This window comes from Candida metapsilosis (assembly GCF_017655625.1).
Source record: "Candida metapsilosis strain BP57 chromosome Unknown scaffold1, whole genome shotgun sequence".
In the NCBI taxonomy this organism is placed as follows: domain Eukaryota; kingdom Fungi; phylum Ascomycota; class Pichiomycetes; order Serinales; family Debaryomycetaceae; genus Lodderomyces; species Lodderomyces metapsilosis.
In genome coordinates, this window is record NW_027138159.1 from 2,796,588 (window position 1) to 2,813,394 (window position 16,807).

Here is a 16,807-nt window from a genome sequence, read left to right on the forward strand (position 1 = left end):
TCCTTAAGTGTTGTGTTGTGTTGTGTTGTATTTGTATAAAAAAAGGGAGATACAAAATTTATATGTTCAACAACATCTGAATATTATTCTATAAGAAACCCATCATTCATTTTCACTAGACTGGAGACCCATATCTATCACTACTTCACTCATTCGTTTCTTTGCATATCATATATGAGGTGATGGTTAACTTAAGCATTTTTCAAAACAATAACAATACCACCACCGCTTCCAATACCAATGATAAATCAGATACCACCACCACCACCACCACAACAACAACAACAACAACAACAACAACAAAACCTCATAGCTCTAGTAGTAGCAGCGACAACAACAACAACAATAATAATAATAACTCACCACCACATCGCACTAATCTGTCCCTAGCACTGGGTCTGGAAGCTGGATCAAATAGCAATAGTCCGGAATTGCGTCCACAATCGCGTGCCAGGAATAGGTCGATTTCGATATCTCGTTTTTTGTTCAATAGAGACCATGACTCTTTCAACACAGGTACTAGCAACACTGCAGCAAACTCTTCGGAAAACAGTTCTTCGAAATCAATGGCATCTGGTGCCCCATCAGATCAAGGAAGCAATAGTAATGGTAGCAATGGGATGAACAAGTTGAAAAATATGTTTCGTTTCCCTTCCACATCTGCATCGTCAACAGACACTAAATCACAAGGTCAACGACAAAGGTCGCTATCGTCTCCATTTCGACTGAATGGCAAGGACGCTCTACACAAGAAATCATCGAGCATCATTAGCAATTTGACTCCATCACTGCCTGCCAAGCTACCGGAAATTGTTACTGATTCACCTCCAACACAACCACCAGAATCTTATGACTTGGCAGAAGGTGTAAGTCCTGTTATCAACTCGAATCCATATTTTCAACACCAAGGACTCCCACCGCATTTAACAACATTGACGCCACCACGGCAACAACAACAACAGTCGAATTTGTTAACAGCAAACAAGTCTGAACTTTCTGTATCATTAAGACATAATGACTCTGTCTATTCATTGAATGAGCATGGTGTATTGCAACCACCACCAAGAATACATTATAGTCAATCTTCTTCATTTTCAGGTGATGACGAGTCAGATGATGACATTACAAATACGAAAAGTGGTACCGAACAATCTGCATATCTTGAGCCACCATCAAGATCTGATGGTCTTCCAAATCAAGAGGATCAGGAACCTGCATTCACACCTCCAGCATCGCCGTTTCAAAGAGCTCTTCGACGCGTTGCATCAGCACCACTTGTGCATAAATTAATGAATGATAAATCAGCAGACGTATCTTCACCTTCTTCACCAACACTTTTGGGCACTGAAGAGCCATTTGATCTTAGTAAGCATATTGGAGAAGTTACAATTACAGGCCGTCCTCGCACTTTAACTCAAGATCGTGCTTACTCACACGCAGCTACACGCGTGATTGATGTACAAGTTGGACCTGGTAGTTTTGAAAAAATTAGACTTTTAGGGAAAGGTGATGTGGGGAAAGTTTATCTTGTGCGAGATATTCAATCAAATAGATTGTATGCAATGAAGATCCTCAGCAAGAAGGAAATGATTGAACGAAACAAGATTAAACGTGCTTTGGTTGAACAAGAAATTTTAGCCACTTCAAACCATCCTTTCATCGTTACATTGTACCATTCATTCCAATCAAAACATTATCTTTATCTATGCATGGAATATTGTATGGGTGGTGAATTTTTCCGTGCTTTACAAACAAGAGAAACCAAGACGATTTCGGAGAATGATGCCAAGTTTTATGCTGCTGAAGTAACTGCAGCATTGGAGTATCTCCATTTAATGGGTTTTATCTACCGTGATTTGAAACCAGAGAATATCTTGTTACATCAATCGGGTCATATCATGTTGAGTGATTTCGATTTATCCAAGAGAAGTGAACATGCCAAGAACCCCGAGATTGCATTTAGCAAAAATGGATTGTCTTTATCTTCACCTGGTGCGTATTCACCCCATCATGGTCCAACATTGGATACCAAAGCATGTATTGATGGGTTTAGGACCAATTCATTTGTTGGTACTGAAGAATATATCGCTCCAGAAGTTATTCGAGGTAAAGGTCACACTAGTGCTGTGGATTGGTGGACTTTAGGTATATTCATTTATGAAATGTTGTATGGAACTACGCCATTCAAAGGACAGGATCGTAAAAAGACATTTGCCAATGTTCTTAAACGCGATGTCAAATTTGATCTTGTACTTACTCAACAGTCAGTTTCTTCAAATTGTAAGAATTTAATCAAAAAGTTGTTGATTAAAGAGGAAGATAAACGATTAGGGTCCAAGACTGGAGCTTCTGAAATTAAGAATCATGTGTTTTTCAAGAATACGCAATGGGCCTTATTGCGTCATCAGAAACCACCAATGATCCCTGTATTGACGAAGTCGAAGAGACATCATCGAGATCAAAAGGAAGCAAAAGATGTCAATGGAGATGCAGTAAATGCTGATACAACTGATCCAAACGGTGATGTGCATTCGGTTGCTGAAAACGATCCTAATGACCCATTTGCCAAATTTAACTCAGTCACATTGAGGTATGGAGATGAAGATGATGTGTTCAACGTTGGTGGCAATGACGCTGGAAATGAAGGTGTTGTTGTAAATGGAATGAGTCACGATTCGTCAGTCGTTTATAATCCGGAAAAGACTACAGCATATACTAGTGTGGCGTATACAATGACCTCACCTGAGAATGGCTCATCAAAGAAAGGGTTCTTGAGGAGATAAGACTGTAGTAGAGGTGGTTATACCGACTTTAGGAGAATGGTTTTGTAGACTGATTATTTAGATATTGAGTATTTTGAAAATAAAAAGTTATTAACTTAATTTTAAAAAAAGAATGCATTTAGAGAAAAACCGATTTGAATGGCTTAGTTTTCGCTCAACGGTGAAAACTAGACTCAAGCAAGGCTGTGTGTCTAAGAAATAGTGTGGTGTGCTGGTCTTGTCTTGTTGTTGTTGTTGTTGGCTGTGTTTTCACCCTCTATTGTTTGCGTTTTGTTTGTTTTGAACTATTTTAAGAAAAATTTTGTTCCTGAAATTTACAATAAAACACAATATCCTGACAATAAGCGGATTGTTTTCCTAATAATACCTAGTTTAGCAATTTAGCAAACACCCCTTTACGAACACACACACACACACACTGCCTCGCTGTGTCGTTGCTGGCCTTTTTCTTCTGCCTCTACTAAGAAAGTCAAACTCTAATACTCTGCCATTTTTTTTTTTTTTTTTTATTTGCCAAAAAGTTTCTACGTTTTGTGTAACTAATGCAACCCTTGTGTTGTAAATGCCACACAAAGTTGTCATCGGCTATATAGAAAAAGGGACAGATGCTTTTTTCCTGCATTTAAAGATCTTAGCCGCCGCACAGTACATACCAATTAGGATAACTAATTGACTAATATGTGTGACAGAGCAGAGCATAAATTCTATTAATGTGTTAGACTTTTTTATATTATTCTTTTAAAATACTAACTCTAATAATATGTATATGCAAAAATGAACCGAAAGCGACGTGAAAACAAGATTGCATTTCATCAGCAATTTTGATATTTGACCTGCAACGATTGTCAAATATATTTTGGAAAAGAAACAACCTCCCACCAGAAAATAAAAGAAAATAAGTTAATTTTTTGAAAAAAACCCTTTAGAAAAACCTGACTAATTTTATAGCGATAACCTTTTTTTTTACCTCTTTGACACTTAACAGTCAACAAAGTCAATAATCTTCAATTTGACGGCATTACATTGAGTAGCAACATTTTCATCATACAAGTTGTAGAAATCACCACTCAAACATTGGTAAAAGACCTTTGAGTCTCCCAAAGTCAAGTAACCATCTTTAGAAATAGACCAACCAGCAGCAAAGATTGAACCAGCTTGTGGTGGTGGACCATCAAATTGGAATTGTCTGTTGGCAACAATAGCACCAATTCTTCCGTGTGAGTCTGTCAAGACACTGTCTTCCAATTTCATAACCAAGTTGTTTGATGATGAGCAAGCTTGTGGAGTTGATGAGTCAGATGAGTCAGAAGAAGCACCAGATTCTTGTGGTTGACCGTCAGCAAGAGTAGTGGCAGCAGCTCTAGATTCAGCAGCAACAGTGGAGTTCTTGTGTTGGATTTGACCATCAGAAATTTGAGCAGCAGCAGAAGCAGTTGGCTTGGCTGAAGTTTGATGTTGGATTTGACCGTCACCAATTTGGTTGATAGCAGAAGCAGCAGTAGTTTGGTGTTGGATTTGACCGTCACCGATTTGGTTAATTACGGATGCTGCAGTGGTTTGATGTTGAATTTGACCATCTCCAATTTGGTTGACAACTGAAGCGGCCGAAGTTTGGTGTTGGATTTGACCGTCACCAATTTGGTTAACGACAGATGCAGCAGCAGTGGTTTGATGTTGGATTTGTCCATCAGTAATTTGAGCAACTGGAGCAACAGCAGATGCAGTAGTTTGGTGTTGGATTTGACCATCAGTAATTTGAGCAACTGGAGCAACTGATGATTTTGAAGTTGGCAATACTGAATATGAACCAGATCTAACATTTGGTTGACCGTCTGATTGAGCACTTACAACAGCTCTCTTGTCAATAGTAGCGGAAGCAGTTTCCAATTTGCTACTAAGATCAGAAGCAGTATCAGTTGACAAAGCAGATGCTTCTTCAACAGTTTCAATTTGGATACCAAAACTTGAACTGTAGTCAGTGGTGGCATCTTTTGGAATTGATGCAGTTGGAGTCAAGGTAGTCCATGGCGCCGATGGAACTGTAGCAGCCAATGCTGTGGTTAAAAATGCAGCAGACGTAGCGATTGTTGAGTACTTCATATTTTCTATGTGTTTGTGTGTTGGATTAAGTTTGTGTGATTATAATGATTTGCCAAGTAATAATATGTTGCTTTGACAGATTATAAAGAAGAATGATTGATGGAGATGAAAAGAAAGGGTCGAGGGAAAAAAAAAGGGAAATCTGATGTCCTTTTATATTAAAATATTCTTTGTATTCTAAAAGGGGGATTTGTTGTTATTAATTATTGCTCCTCAGTTGTATTTTGAGGTTTTATATTGCATCATCATAAGTTTTGTATATAAATTCATACAATAGACAGGAACAAAATATATCGAATCAACACAAAAATACTAATATGCATAATTACTTATATTTATATAAACTAAAATATATTTTATTTTTTTTAATTTACATCCGCACTATAATATAGGGGTTTTACATCGAACCAAAAGGTGTTCACTCTAACTAGCCCTATATACAATTGATCTTGACTTAAGTTACAGCAACAATCTATGCAGTACTTTCAGATATCCAGTTGTAGATAGACAGTATCTCAAGGAAACAGTGAAAACTCTGTGATGAAAAAAAAAAAAAAAAAAAATAGCATTGCCTCCGATGCTTGCTACTCGTTTGTTTACCATTTTTTTTTTAAAAAAAAAATATTTGATTCTATCAGAGACACAAACATATAGTGTTGGATAATGGTTAGTTGGGTAGATTTATCCAACAGTACGATTATTAGTATGTGTACTTGTCAAACAGGTTATGTGTTTTGTTTTTATTTTGGCTTTAAAGAATCAAAACTTTGACCAGCTAGGAAAGTCAAAAACAAATCCACAAACAAAAAAAATAAAATACAATTAGAGAGAGAGACAAATAAACAAACACACACACACACACACAAACTCTATAGCATAGCCCCTGGAATCATAATCTTTTTCTTGTCCACAAACCCCTTTGGAGAGATCTTGCATGATTGATCGACGGTATTTTGATCCATGCTGGCTGTTTTTTTTTTAGAGATTACACACGTTTTGTTTGATCCGTGCTGGCTGTTTTTGCTTGATTTGTTTTTTTGTTTATTTTCTGATGATCTGTGCTGGCTGTTTGAATCAGCCACAAAAACAAATACTAACAGAAAAAAAAAAAAAAATTATTCAGTTCAGAAGGTAGTGTACCTGACTAATGTTTTATGTTTTTTTTTTATGCAAGTCATTAATATCCCCGAAAGGGGGGTTTAATTGTAGAAAAACTTGTGAAGTACCGATAACTAAAGTATACAGAACATTGTAGAACATATATGTATCCGAGACTATGGAAGAGAGGAAGCACCACTGGAAGGTACGTTCATATACGACTTTCTTCAATTGCGAATTGCTATATGTCTCTTCCTCATTTATAGTGATATCATCATCATCATCCATCGTAAACTGAGAAATCTTATATCTGTATATACACCCCTGTGTGAATTTTAAAAATAGAAATCAATTGTTTTCGATTGTTTACATTTTATTTTATTTTAAAGTTTTATTAAAATTGTTTTGTTTCTACCAGCCATTATCATGCAACTTTGAAGCTATGATGTCACAGTATATTCCAACTATAGTCATTCATTTTATCAACAGAAAACCAAGAAATGACAATCTTATCATTCGACATATAAGACCATGATTTAGATTTAGCAACCAAAAACTTAGACCTTGCCACTACAGATGCAATTGTTTCCCCACGTTCCTTCATCCCTTTCAAAATCCTTGCGCTTGCCACAACTGCAAAGTAAAAACCCCCTTTAAACAAGAGAGCAAGAGTATGAATCAACCTTTTGTGCTCAACCGGAACCAACGGTGTTCCCAATCCCATCGTATAACCGAATACCCTATTTAAAATTTATATGTAACAACGTGACTTTTCAACAAATGACGTGCATACGTATATCCCTTCTTTATCTAGTACCGAATTACACAAAAGCAATTGATATCTGTATTAAATTAAACTTTTTTATCCGAGCCTTGCTTTTCTTTCTAAGCCGTCATTCCCATCAAATTTTGAAGTGAACAAGTTTTCTTAGAGCTGAGGGTGCTCGGAACTTACTCTTTTAAGACTGCGGACCGAATCGAAGAAGCATTGAAATTTCCGTATGCTCAATTTTTTAGTGCTTCTTTTGATCTACCAAACAACAAAGCCCTGTAGACAAAGTAAAGATTTGGCTTTACCTATCATGAGCCTTGTTTTAGTTAACGTACGAAAAGTTGGATGCTCGTCGCAGCACAGCTTTTCGATAAAGGAGTTCCTCATACTTGATGCCGAAGTTTTGATGTAGACTCTTATTTAGAGAGTAGTATTAAAGTAGATTTTCATTTAATCCGTTGTTATCCGAGTAGCTACTTCAAATATCTAAGAGGGGAGATTTACACTGATTTACGAGCATAGCAACGGTTCATATCCCAAGTGAAGTAAAGAGATTATGTGTCGTAAATACCATGTGTCGCAAATTCTCTGCAAATTAAAACCCGACACGACACAGCCCTAAAGCAGTAACCGATCAATTTAGATCTATTGTCACCCATGTCATAGTTAGACTGTAAAGCCCTTAACTTCGACTATGCTATGGCATTTAAAGAGTGAAAATAAACAATACGATTGTCTATTATGAAAAATTGGTGTAGAGCATATTTGACAGAAGGAAATTTTTTGACAGCCAAATTCATCTAAAAGCCAAACCTTCAAAGAAACTTTGGATTTATTCTGATACATTACTCCTAAACTGAGAAATATAGAATACAAGTTGCCATTGGTATTCAAATTTTTGCTTTTAATCACTCTTTTGTTCTCTCTGTTTTCGTTTTCGATGCATCAATTCTTGCATGTGTCATGATGCTATCTACAACGACAATCACCATACAGTCGCCTCTGTTTAGGGGAACATTTGCTTATGATATATGCTTCAATGCTCACAGCGGGTCCAATGGAGAACGATCTCTGTCCTTTGTCTAAGTTTAAGCTGCTTTTTATTTTTTGAGGTTCTTTCTTGGTGGTTGCTCTGATAGTCGTTTTGGGGGTTCTTAATCGGTTATTCAATACGACTGTTAATATTACAGAGATCACGAGTGGATTATAAACACAGCCCATTGGTGTTTCACTCTTTCAAGAGAGCTAATACTGGTGCAATGCTATTTTCAATCCCGATCTGAAATCCTCCTATTGGTTTTGCCTTTGGTGAGTCCTCCCATTATTACCGTCCTGTTGTTTCCAGTGAAGTTGCTCTTTACTTCCCAAATATCCTTTCCTTCGCGAATATATAGCTTTATTTTGCTAATGTTCAAGGGTTTGTTATGAGTTTATCTTTATCTCTTTTGTAGAATGATCTGAAAGGAAGTTTAGATGCTTCTTTAAGTGAAGAATTTTCTCATTTCCCGAATTGGCACATATCAATCCTGAAACCTAGTAATTATTGCGGCGTAACTCACTTGTATTGAAAGGTATTGTGGAATGGAAGTGTAGTGTCTACTATTCACTGTTGGTAATAATATAATACCTATTCAAAAGACAAAGTCGACATATTCGCTTCTTCGTCTTAAATTTGAAACTTCCTCGTCATACACAACCTGCAATCAATAGACGTTAAAATCAGGCCACTACACGAACTGTTTCAAGAAAAGGGGGAATTACAATGAGGCGCGGTGTCCATTGTCTGCACATTCATCACAATTGAGTAATTTTATGAGTAAAGGAGCAAAGGAGTGCCCCGATCATACGTTCCTATTGTTATGTAGTCCAAGGTGGAAATATTCCAGTTTGGATTGCAAATCTAATACTTGCATTGCATATACAAAGTCACGTTTTTCTCTAAAAGGTAGAAGAAATTTTCTTTCAACTTTTAGCAATTATTAACGACTAAAAATCTTGAGAGATTTTAGTTTTGCACAACACCAATGGCTTATGTGTAATTAATTCAGTCGATCCCGATTTGGCATATGGTTGATCAGCATGGTCTCGTTTCGATGATTGAAAATTTAACCTTTACGAGGAGTGGAATACACCTCCCTATCCAAACTTTAACTGTTTTCCTTTCTTACTTTTATTTTTTTATTTTTTTTTCTTCATTTTGGTGAGGCAACTTCAAATTAAGAAAGATAAACTTATCTGTATCTCGTCACCATATCTAATGTGGCTTGCGTTCTGACACAATCAAGAAATAAATATAATAGTGGCTCGATATATGAACTTTCATTTTAAGGTTTAGTTTCGCCTGTTTCAGATCCTTTATGGTTGACCACGAGATTTTTACCCGTTGCATAACTTTTTCTTTTTCTTTTTCTTTTACTGTGACGTTACTTTCTAAATTTCCATTGTTGGTTTCTACGTATGTTGGTTTAGGATCTCCACTTTTGGCTTTTCTTTTTTTTTTTTCTTTTGCCGATCCCCAACCGAAAGAAAACAAGAGAAAAGCATCTAAACGAGTCGTCTATTGCTTGTGTAGTGTAAATCTTATAACCAAATTTGAAGAGGCGGGAAGGACAATGAGACGTTTGTTCAAGAACAATAAGAAATTTTTCTTTGTTTCTTTTTGTTTTTATAAAAACAAAAAGACAAAAAAAAAATAAAAAAAAGAACCACGTTTGTGTAAAGTTTAACCTTTTACGATAAAAAATGTTTTACACTCTATACAGTCACACAATTCCTACTCTTCATAGCTTCTTTTTTTTTTTTTCTTTGCTCATTTGCCTTTTTTTTAGTCTTGTTTCAACTTTTTTTTTCTGGTCGATCTTTCTAACGTACGATTCCGCCTGACCGTGACCAAAATCCTCAGGCGATTTTTGACTTTTAGTTTGTACATGCATAGTAACTTTATTGGATATTCCTTCATTTAGTACATCTGGTGCAATCATATTTTAATGCGGCAACGTAAGGAAGAATAATGTAGGCAACGCTGTGCATATATATATAAAAAAATAATAACCAAAATTTTCCTTTTTAAGTTTTGTTTTTATGCAAAATCCAAAATTTATGATCCTAAGTACCTGATGAAAAAAAAAAAGTGAGCTGCATTCTCCAAATCGCACATGCTGAAACAGATTATAGAGCTTCGATATTGTTCCCAATGTGATTCGCTTGTTTTCAATATTTCTAATTTATTTGTTGCTATACCTGGCGTTTTACTTTGCGATCAATACTTTTATTTAGAGTACAAAACTATTACGAATCCTTCGATTGAGCAAAACAATAGAGAAAGAAAAGAGGTGATTGTCGCCAAGAATTGCCCTTGGCCTAATAAAAAAAGAAAAAAAAGCCCCATCGCAAAGCAATAGGCAAAAGAAGCGACTATGGCTTTGTCAAACGTTTGTTTGGGGTACAGTATCTAGGGCCAATTCTTTGTGTTACGGATCGGGAGGGGCAGACAAATTGAATATCCGTTGAATTTCTTTTACATCGATGAATCTCAAGAATCAAATTTCTCCAGTCATTTTGCAACAGAGTAGAGTGATGATTGGGCAGTGAGATGAGTTTATTTGACTCATGCAGTGTCAAGTTTTGACCCCACTGACGTAGGAGTATTGCTGATCTTAAGCTGCTTGTTGCCTGAAACCCCTTGATTTTCTCATTAAAATTTAAACTTTTTCTGTGATTGAGTCCCTACTTTAAAGACTATCTCTCGTCTACTTTCAAACCTCAAATCTTGAAGAGCGTTAGTGCACTGTAGGCTCTTGGGGGAATATCCTAAAAAAAAAAATATTCTAGCAGGTAGAGATGGCATAATTTCACTTCGTTTTCCAAAATGGTTCTAGACTTCTAGAAAACGAGGTAGCATCTTGCAAGTACTTTTCGCACATGCAAAAGAAAAGCGGAATATATTATTACATAATCGGGATGAAAATCTCTCACTCCGTCCGTGTTGCATCTCCCACTTACTCAAGCACGGTAAGCAATAGAGAAAAGAACGGAGAAGCTGTTTTGAGCAAAAAGTGTCGTACGTTGCACAAAAAAATTCCTAAAGTCGTTAGCAACTAAACCAACCCGTAGGTCATTCCTATTGTTCTCTTGACGAGTAAAGAAAGTCGTTGGAATGTTCATAACCAAATAGTGTTTTACACTATGTGCTTATACTTAAATTATAAACTGTACATAAGCGTTCCCAATTAAAACTAAAAAACTTTGGGTGTTTACAAATCTCACAGTTTTATGCATCTGTAGGGAGGTTTTGTGGAACAATCTTTAACAATAGAGAGAGGGTATTTATTTCTTTTTTTTCAATGCTTAACTCCTTCACTCACTCTCTCTCTCTAAGGGTCTTTTTTTTTTTATATATACATTTGTATTGTTTTTTTCGATTCTTATTGTTTGCTATGGATACATAGCATTCAGTATAGTTTTTATGTTCGCTCTAAAACGAAAAGGGTAAAAAAGCGTAAATGCAATTTTAACCTTCTGAACATTATCATTTTTTTTTGTTTTTGGTGATTATTTTTATAAATATAAATAGTTGACTCTAAATCTTCTTTTAGTAAAAATGAACAGATCGTTCTGTCACACCATTGCTTTGATTGCCCGTCATTTCTTATACAAAAGCTATGGTCTTGCCCAAGCATTCACATTAAACAGCCCCTTTATTCACGAAACCCCATTTAATTTGAAAAGGTAAATAAAAGAGAAACCCCAAACCTTATACTTTCACGAAAGTACTCAGCTTAACATTAGACTTCTCATTCACCGCCACAATTTTCACCATTTCAAGAGGCTTACTTTAAAGATTTCGTTAAAAATCTGGACAAAGACATGACAGATAGCCAAAATCGGACAGAGTCAACAGACCAGACATCATCAACAGCAATTAACTCTCAAGCAGACACTTCAACTCATAATCCACAAACTTTCGATAGGGCGTCAAGTGCATTTGGTATTACCATGCCAGCTCAAGTACAGAATAATAATTTTATTGCTCCTAGCCAGGAGATTTCTCCTCAATTATACTCCTCCATGAACTTACAATCGCAACAACTTCAATTGCAACCAATAGGCGTGAATTTGTTACAGCCTCATGAAGTTCATCAACTTCAGTTGCAAAATCCCATTGGATTTCAACAACAATTTGCAATGACGGGTGAAAACTATAACTTCCAAATACAACCATTTGCACAGGTTCCAGATGTGTATATTTACGGGAATGTGCAACCGCAAAGAATGAACAGTATCACTGGTGCCTCTTTGTATAATCATGTTGCACCTTTGAATGGAGAGAGGACTCAAGGAGCTGAGGTTCAAGGGAATAAAAGACATCAATCGTATCCGTCACTTCCCCCAATGCATCTACCTCATTTTGTGTCAACCTTGCAACCAATGGCACAGTACCAATCAGTGGATGAACCAGTAACTTCATCGTCGCATGTTCTGTTTACTCCAAGTGCATCTGAATCATCAGATCTGAACGTCTCCCAGCAGCAAACTGCGCGACCACAATCACAAATTACCACGTCATCCGTAGATGCAACAACTACGGACAACAATGACCCTTCTGCATCGTCATCTTCATCATCTCCAATGACACAACCATCAAGAGGTAAAAAAATGTCACATCGGAAAACCCTGATGAATCTGTATGCAATGACTCCAGAAACTGCTTTACGTAACCGATGCCGAATTTGCAACAAACAATTCAAACGTCCTTCATCATTGCAAACTCATTATTATTCTCACACAGGGGAAAAGATTTTCAAGTGTCCATGGCAAGGGTGTGGGAAAATGTTTAGTGTCAAGTCAAATATGACGAGACATTATCGATTGCATGAACGAGATACTAGACGTGCCCAAGAACTGGAGATCCAAAGCCGGAATTGGGAAATTATTAAAGCATTGGGGCTTTCTTCGAATTCTAGTACTGTACGACAGTTTTTCCAACCGCAATCGCAACCGCAACAACAGCAACAACTACAGTTTCTTCAGTTACAACAGCCTCAAACTCAAATGCCAATGCAAATGCAAATGCAACCACAATTTCGATTGCAGGTACCACCACAGCCTCAACAGCAGCTCGATGCAGCTCCCTTTGTGATGTCGCAAACCCAGCCAAGAGATATCAATCAATTTGATGTATTGCATCGGCCTCAGTATCAAACTTACTCCCCTGTTTCAGCTCAAACATCATCTTCCTTTAAACAAGTTCAATACATTCCTAGCCCTTTAGTAGTGGATGGAAATGTTGAAAACGAGCAGCTGAAAGTGCCTGAATTTCAAACTTCACCAGTGCAGACAATACACTCGAAAGTGACATAGAAAAATTTGCAATAGATTTTGTATTTATATAGTTTTAAATTTATTCTTGAACAAGCTAGATAAAGACCTTCTACCCCTTTAGATGCAACTTTGGATATTCTCGGCGTTTTATCTCCGTACTCACGTGCGTGTCCAACTCACACGACTTTTGAACCAATCAAACGAGAATCAAAAAAAATTACAAAAAATGTTGCCAAACAACCAACAGAGAAGCTTTCACTACAACACACTACATAATACAACACACCATGGCTGCTGGACATTTAACTAGATATATACGTCACGCACCAGTTGCTGCTCCACATGTTGCTCCACATATTTATTGGGGTGCTAAGCTAATGGGTGCCACAATGTGGTTTTGGATTTTTTACAGAATCAGAGAAGATGGTCCTGTTATGTTTGGTGTCAAGTTGCCATTTGAACACCATTAGATTGGGGTATGTGAAGAGAACAGGTGATTGATTGTTTACCGTTGCTGGATCGTGGGACTACAAAATAGGGCCCTGAAAAACTTCCGGACGATATAGACCCATAGCGAAATGTCATATATTCCAGAATGTACAATAAATGTCATAAGAATGATTCAATTACGACAACTTGCGTCCCTCTATGTTTCGTCTCTATATGGACTAACATTTTGACCAGCCATTGTCTGGTGTTTCAGCTATTACATCATTCCATAGACATTCCAGCATTCCCAACTCTGACATGGCCAACATTCAGACATGTGACATCGAGAAATTGACGGGAATTACATGCGCTTCTTTTTAGCACCGTGCAATCACTGCATTTTGCTTATAGTCTCATGTGTATGTACTACTAAGCCATTGACATCAGGTCACTGCGCACGTTTATTTTATTTTATTTTTTTTTCCGCGGTCGATATCACAAAGGCTTCGGAGAAAAGAAAAAGATAAAAAAAAGTTTACCAAAACCAGTGAGAATTTCAGGTTACATAATGAGCCAGCTTCTCTTGTTGTTGTATTTGAATCTAACCTCTTCTTATGAAGTTAAGTGATCATGTAACTGGGTCATTCTATGTAAGTTTTTTTTTATAAGCTTTGAAGATGGAATGACTGTGATACATTTTTAGACTTATTTTTTTTCTTTTTTTTTTGCATGCGTTAGATGCATATGCATATATATAGTATCTGCAAAACAATGCCACCGAAGGTTATGAGAGAAAGAAAATAGAAAAATACGTAATAGAAGAGATCCATTGTGTTATTTTTCTTTTCTCTATTAGTCGAGATGAAATTGACTCCATCAAAGCAGAAGCGAAATCTGAATTACTGGCCAGCTCTCTTGTAGAATGGTAACACATGATATAGCTTGTAACTGTTGTAATAGTTGATTAACAGATAGTTTGTGGTGAATTTAGATGTCCAGTACACGTCTAAAAATAAAAAATTAAAATTAAAAAATTAAAATTAAAATAAAATTAAATTTTAAAATTTAAAATCCTCAAAGCCATCTGGAAATATAAACTTCTTCGAAAATACAACCAACAGTCACACCGATACACAGTCTAATCCACCAGCAGTCCTTCAAGGTAACAAATCTATCAAATCAATACACGTCATATATATAGTCTTCCCAGTTATCCACATATATCCCTTGGTAACCCCGGAAAACTCACTACATTTTTGTCTCCCGAAAAACCAGATCTTTCAAAAGTAACAATCCTCCCTCCTTGGCGATCAACTACTGCTTGGTATAAACACTACCCAACTCGATTTCCTTTCATTAACACTATGTCATCATGCTAGATCCATCAGCTAGATTAAGAAATGCCGTTATAGCCGGGAATTTGGCTATCGTCAAGCGAATACTATCACGATTTCCCGAATTGTGGCTCAATGTCGACCCCAATCATCAAGGCTGGTCCAATCTTCATTATGCATCGTATCATGGTCATTACTTGATCTGTTTCCATTTGATAACTTTCATCAACAAGACATTGGGTAACTTACAAAACGAGTACACAACGTTGGATTTATTAACATTTGATAACTTGAGCGTTCTACATTTGAGCATGGAACATCATCATTCGCAAACATTGCATTATTTATTACAAGAATTTCCTGGTAAGTTGTGGCTCAATTCGGTAGGTGGACCACATAAACAATCACCATTGCATTATAGTTGTAAATACAACTTCAAAGAAGGAACAAATTTATTATTGGAATTTGGCGCGGATTATAAGTTAACTGATGACAATGGCGACACTTGCTTGCATTTATGTTTCCAATATGGAAGTATTGATTGTTTACGTGAGATTTCCAACTGTATAATCACCCAGTCTAAGGACAAAGATACCGCAAAAGCAGCAATTCAAGCACTTGAAAAGGTGAAAAACAACAATGGTTGGATTGCAAAAGATTTCGCTTCTAGTTTTGAATTGATTCAACAGTATGAAGTTGTAAAGAATCGGAGTTTGGCAAGCTATGATTTCATAACACCACCACCACCGCCATATAAAGAGACACAACTATGGCTCGATACTGAAAAGGCCAATAATTCATCACGTACATCACTAGAAGAGAACAAAGTATTGACTAGTCCAATTGTGCTGATGTCTTTACAAACGCTGAACCTGCCACTACCGACACGACCTCCATACAGAAGACAGCATTCGCAATCCTTACCTAGCGACCAAAAGCCAATCTCCAGCAATGAACAAGTTCAAAACTCTTCAAGACAGAGATCAAACACTGCACTTTACAACAAGCCTACACCACTAAATCTATCATCCAAATCTTCCTTCACTTCATTGCAAGGTAACTCGATGGGACTGTCACATGGAGCAGTTGCTCCATTAACGCCATTGAATCCACCAAAGACTCCATCCATAAAATCAGTCACTATATCGCCCGTTGGAGTTGACGCCATAACTTCAAATATTGAAAAGGAGAAGGAATTGGAATCGCCACAATCAGTTTCCAGTGGGTCTTCTTATTTTGCTCATACAAATGATCATCAATATACCACCACCGCAAAAGTACGCAAATCATCTGTTTCAAAGCCGTCAACATTGCCGTCGATTATTTCGCCGGTAGTGAATCTGTTTGACGAGGTAGCTAATCAGCAAAGCACGTCCTCAAATACCCAAGTTCTGCCGCATGAGTTAAAGCCAATTCGTACTTCGTCATCTTCTTCGATAGCAGCAAAAGTTGCTTTCAACTCGAGCAGATCGTCATTACATAATGCTAATGATACCAGCCCCGTCAAGACAAGGCCAAGGTCATCTTCGCGGCAGCAATCCAACCTCAGCAGCAGCCGAGTCAACAGTTTTAATAGCACGTCAAGCACAAATAGTGCATCTCACAGCATTCCCCAAGAGACTACAAATGCCAATAGTTCTAGCTCGAGCTGTGATACTGTGCATCGAACAAAGGATGAGCCTGAATCCAGTGCAGAATCTTCAAAAACCAACACGAATAACTTTGTGTTGAAAAAATCGAGGTCGTCTGGTACGTTACCTTCGAAAGTGCCGAAAAATGGCGGGCATCATGTGTTTATGAACAATAATGGGAATACGAGCCTTCATTCTTTGAATAGCAATGATTATGATGGTAAGTCATCGGTCAGTAGCATAGCTTTTAACCGTGTTAGGTAGATTATGTATCAGAAATGTACCCATATTAGATAAATTACTTAGCTGTGTTGTAAGTTGAAAAACGCGTTGCAAAAT

At 37.0% G+C, this 16,807-nt stretch overlaps 4 protein-coding genes across 4 annotated transcripts; 3 read left to right on the plus strand and 1 right to left on the minus strand. All coding sequences in view use genetic code 12, as the record gives it.

The window, feature by feature from the left end:
* Nucleotides 1-182: 182 nt before the first annotated feature.
* I9W82_001250 (serine/threonine protein kinase) lies at nucleotides 183-2,783 on the plus strand (the record flags this gene model as incomplete). The annotated part of the gene is made up of 1 exon (XM_067689976.1): nucleotides 183-2,783. One exon carries the CDS (start codon nucleotides 183-185, stop codon nucleotides 2,781-2,783), a length of 2,601 nt encoding a protein of 866 aa, XP_067551272.1.
* A 978-nt stretch (nucleotides 2,784-3,761) lies between these two features.
* On the minus strand, nucleotides 3,762-4,883 carry PIR1 (beta-1,3-glucan linked protein; the record flags this gene model as incomplete). The annotated part of the gene is made up of 1 exon (XM_067689977.1): nucleotides 3,762-4,883. The coding sequence occupies one exon, from the start codon at nucleotides 4,881-4,883 to the stop codon at nucleotides 3,762-3,764; it is 1,122 nt and encodes a 373-aa protein (XP_067551273.1).
* Nucleotides 4,884-11,414: 6,531 nt separating this feature from the next.
* I9W82_001252 (uncharacterized protein) lies at nucleotides 11,415-13,113 on the plus strand (the record flags this gene model as incomplete). Its single annotated transcript, XM_067689978.1, has 2 exons — nucleotides 11,415-11,417; nucleotides 11,542-13,113. 2 exons carry the CDS (start codon nucleotides 11,415-11,417, stop codon nucleotides 13,111-13,113), a joined length of 1,575 nt encoding a protein of 524 aa, XP_067551274.1.
* Nucleotides 13,114-14,875: 1,762 nt separating this feature from the next.
* Nucleotides 14,876-16,732, plus strand: I9W82_001253 (uncharacterized protein; the record flags this gene model as incomplete). The annotated part of the gene is made up of 1 exon (XM_067689979.1): nucleotides 14,876-16,732. The coding sequence occupies one exon, from the start codon at nucleotides 14,876-14,878 to the stop codon at nucleotides 16,730-16,732; it is 1,857 nt and encodes a 618-aa protein (XP_067551275.1).
* Between the last annotated feature and the right edge of the window lie 75 nt (nucleotides 16,733-16,807).